This window comes from Sinocyclocheilus anshuiensis, unplaced genomic scaffold (assembly GCF_001515605.1).
Source record: "Sinocyclocheilus anshuiensis isolate Anshui unplaced genomic scaffold, SAMN03320099.WGS_v1.1 scaffold60, whole genome shotgun sequence".
Taxonomy (NCBI): Eukaryota; Metazoa; Chordata; class Actinopteri; order Cypriniformes; family Cyprinidae; genus Sinocyclocheilus; species Sinocyclocheilus anshuiensis.
In genome coordinates, this window is record NW_015554068.1 from 738,107 (window position 1) to 742,803 (window position 4,697).

The following is a 4,697-nucleotide window of genomic DNA, read 5'->3' on the forward strand; positions in this document are numbered from 1 at the left end:
GACAGATAGATAGATAGATAGATAGATAGATAGACACAGACAGACAGATAGATAGATAGATAATGCTATTACATATACCTATAATATTGTTATTATCATTGTACAAAATTAAGCTCTATGGTTCCATTACGCCAGTTCAGTTGTGGCTGCTGTGAAAGCTGTATTTTAAATGTTAAATGTAACATCTTGTAAAACACATACAGGTTCTGTTCGCTTTGGGTGTTGGAATGTGCGTGCGGTGGGCGGGGTCATCACGCTTATTTGCATACGAGTCACGCACACTTTAAAAGAAGCTGACGGACGTTTCTGGGATGTCTTACTTTCACATCTTCAAGAGAAGCTCCGTGCTTCGGGGGTTTTGTCGTCTTTTGTCGCGTTTCTGTTCATGTTTTTTTCTGGTGCAGTTATGCATAGGATTGTCTAAAGAGATCCTTTCATTCATTTGAAGAGCAGAAGACTGGTTTCACATAACTTATTTCAAATAAAACAGACAAGGCACTCTCTCAAAATGTGAGTATGAGTTTTGTGCTTGTTTGGTTATGTTATATTTTCTAGAGAAAGTTCTTCTAGAAATCTATATATTTTGACGATTTTATTAGTCTTTATATTACCTAAAACAAGCTTGGTGACTGTTCACAATTAAAAAAAAAAAATATATATATACATATATATATATATATATATATATATATAATAACAATATGAATATTATAAAAACCTAACGTACTGGAATAGACTAGGGGTTAGTAACAGCATCTGTGGTTTTGTAATATTTAAATCCTCAGCTCATTCAGTTGTAAAATAATATAACAGGCCACATAAGTACACTTCATAACGCTCTCATGTTAATTTAGCTTAATAATTGATAGGCCTAATAATAATAATATTCTTAATAATCTTAATAATAATAATATTCAAATAACTGCTTCATATGTAAACAACATATAATGTTACATCGACTATACAAATACGTAGCCTAATTTTACAATACTTTTTTATTAAACTTTGGATTCAAATAATCAAATTCATCATGTTTTGAGCATTTTTATAATCAGAAAATAATCACATTTGACCACAAACATTGTAATAAAACTGAATAGACAAAAGTTATGTGGTCAGATCAAATGTATTTGTAGTACGAATGCAACCCGTTAAAATGTAATAGTATTTGTAGTGCTTTAAAAATAAAAACAAAAAAAACTTCTCAAAATCCTGCTATAATGCAGCCCATTTGATTATGCAAAGCTTTTTTGGCAAATATGAGATACAAAACTTCGGCAAGTAAAACCACATTTGAATGGAATTCATTACGATTTGTTTCAAGGTTTTGGTCACACTTTAGTTTGGCGACCAGTTCTCACTATTAACCAACTATTAACTATGACTTTTCCCTCAAACTCCTAATTTGCTGCTTATTAATAGTTAATAAGGTAGTAGTTAAGTTTAGGTATAAAATAGGATTAAGGGATCTACAATATGGTCATGCAGAATAAGGCATTAATATGTGCTTCATTAGTACTAATTAACAGCCGATATCTTAGTAATATGCTTGCTAATAAGCAACTAGTTTATAGTGAGAATTGGCCTCTAAACTAAAGTGTTGCCAAGGTTTTAATATTGCTGAAGTTCACATATGTGACCCTGGAGCACAAAACCCGTCACAAGGGTCAATTTTTCGAAATTGAGATTTATACATGATCTGAAAGCTGAATAAATAAGCTTTCCATTGATGTATGGTTTGTTATGATAGGACAATATTTGGCTGAGATACAACTATTTGAAAATCTGGAATCTGAGGGAGCAAAAAAATCTAAATATTGAGAAAATCTGCTTTAAAGTTGTCCAAATTAAGTTCTTAACAATGCATATTACTAATCAAAAATGAAGTTTTGATATATTTACAATAGGACATTTACAAAATATCTTCATGGAACATGATCTTTACTTAATATCCTAATGATTTTTGGCATAAAAGAAAAATCAATAATTTTGACCCATACAATGTATTGTTGGCTATTGCTACAAATATACCCCAGCGACTTAAGACTGCTTTTGTGCTCCAGGGTCACATTTCTCGCTTCTCTCGTTTTTTGCCTATAGGATGACCGCCAGAGAACGATGGCGAGTTTACAAGCGCATCAGCTTCATGTTCTTCCTGGCTGTAGTCACGCTTACTGTGGTCCAGAAAGGAAACATCATGTCGATGCAAGACTTCCAGAGCGGCAGAATCGAGAGACAGGCGCGGATGGAGCTCATGGCGGAAGGCGACAAAAAAGACTCGATTAGCGTCAACTTCTGGAAGAGCGTTCAAAGAGTGGAGTCCACCACAGAAGGGGTGAGATTAACCCAAAAGCAAGGCCCCACGACGTGGGACGTCACCAGCTCCAACTGCAGCGTCAACCTCAACTTCTCTTCCTTGGAGTGGTTCACGGGTCTGGAAGCCAACTTCAAGCAATTCCTGCTCTACAGGCACTGCAGATACTTCCACATCCTCATGAATCACCCAGAGAAGTGCGCCGGAGATGTAGACTTGCTGATGGTCATCAAGTCGGTAATAACACAGTACGATCGAAGGGAGGTCATACGGAAAACCTGGGGCAAAGAACAAGTGATCGACGGGAAAAGAATCAAGACCCTTTTCCTTCTCGGAACGTCTTCCAACGAGGAAGAGCGGGCGAACCATCAGAAGCTTCTGGAATACGAGGATTACATCTACGGAGACATCCTGCAATGGGACTTCATGGATAGCTTCTTCAACCTGACCCTCAAGGAGATCCACTTCCTCAAATGGTTCTCCATCTACTGCGGAAACACCCGCTACATCTTCAAAGGCGACGACGACGTGTTCGTCAGCGTTCCCAACATCTTGGAGTATCTGGAAGTCAGCAAAGACTTGAAGGACCTCTTTGTCGGCGACGTTCTCTTCAAAGCCAAGCCCATTCGCAAAAAGCAGAACAAGTATTACATCCCACAAGCTTTGTATAACAAGACGCTCTACCCGCCGTACGCCGGCGGAGGCGGTTTCCTGATGGATGGACCTCTGGCTCGGAAACTCTACAGAGCTTGCGAAACTCTCAAACTCTATCCCATCGACGATGTGTTTCTGGGAATGTGTCTGGAGGTGCTTCAGGTGACCCCAATAAGGCACAACGCTTTCAAAACCTTTGGGCTGGTGAAGAATAAAACCAGTCGACTCAACAGGGAGCCGTGTTTCTTTAAGAGCATGCTAGTGGTACATAAACTGCTCCCGCCGGATTTGATAGACATGTGGAAACTGGTCAACAGTGACTTGATCTGTTCGCAGAAAATGGACTTCTTATAGTCCCAGACTTTCTGAATCTGAAAGAGGTCAGAATTCGTTCGTAAATGAAGCAAACGGAATGAAGGGTCTGCGGAGAGAACTTGCTCGAAGACAATACGTTCTCCTTTTTTGAGGAGATTTCTGGACAATGTTTTAACTTAATTTATGTACCAAATGACATGGTATGCAATTTGGATAATGTGAATAATATGTAAAGGATTCATTTTTCACTAGTTTTTTATTTTATTTTGAACATCAAGGCTACAAAACAAAAAATATCACCCCCAAATGAAAATAATTGACTCCTCATCATGTTGTTCTATGAATTTCTTTCTTCCGTGGAAGCATTTTTTATTATTTTTTTGGTCTATGCAGTAAAAGTCAAAGTGGTCTTGCTTTGGACCCCATTGAATTCAACTGTATAGACAAAAAAGTTTGCAAAAGACATAAGGTGTTTAAATTATGGCAGAATTTTTATTTTTGAGTGAACTATGACTGTGTCACAAGACTAAATGTGACTGTCCCAAACAGAAGGAAACGAGTCTCTACCTCACCATTTTTGTTTTAGTCCTTTAAGTAATTACCTTAACAGGTTTTCAAAGTAGATTCATTAAACAAGACCGTGTTATTTCTGCTGCAATGATGTACATTTCTGAAATTACAGTATATATTTGAATGATTGTAGCTCATCGAGATGTTTCATCTCTTAAGAGCTTTTATTTTTTGATTTGCCCATAGACTTGAGATGCATTTGGTAGAGGGTTTACTTTAAACTGCGAAACAGCACATTGTCTGGTACCTGTACATTTTGAATTAATTTATGAAATACCTCCTGGGATCAGAGGAGGCGGAGTCTGGTGTAGGATATTTAATTCTACTTGAAGGTTACGCAAAACACGGGCATTTGCAATCCAAACTGCACGGTCTGATTGTGTAAAAAATCACTGTAATGAACAAACTAAGGTGAAAATGGATTAGTATTTGTAAATAAACGTTTCTTCAAAAAGACCAAAGCGTTTGATATCCTTAAAAAAAACTGCCATTTGTAGTTCTGTTAACAAGAATTCAAGTAAAAGATCAAAAAGAGAGATAAAAAAAAAAAACATTGTATTGCATTTCTACAGCTCTATTTTCAAAGTTTCACAACGTATATATTTTAACATATACTTCAAATATATATCTCGAATATAATATATAACAGGTTTATACAATATTGAATATAAAATACACAAAAAATTGTCCAAATTTGACACTGTATATTAATACATTAGTACATAACTGATGTCTCAGGAATGTATAATTTTAATAATTCAGATATACATATACACACACATATACATATACAGTGGGTACAGAAAGTATTCAGACCCCCTTCAATTTTTCACTCTTTGTTATA

The 4,697-nt window shown here is 36.3% G+C and overlaps 1 protein-coding gene across 1 annotated transcript; it reads left to right on the plus strand.

Moving 5' to 3' along the window:
- Positions 1–334: 334 nt before the first annotated feature.
- Positions 335–3,561, plus strand: LOC107668660 (UDP-GlcNAc:betaGal beta-1,3-N-acetylglucosaminyltransferase 7-like). Its single transcript, XM_016460617.1, has 2 exons — positions 335–510; positions 2,101–3,561. Coding segments are annotated over exons 1-2 (1,224 nt in total). The 5' UTR covers positions 335–508; the 3' UTR covers positions 3,323–3,561.
- Positions 3,562–4,697: the final 1,136 nt, after the last annotated feature.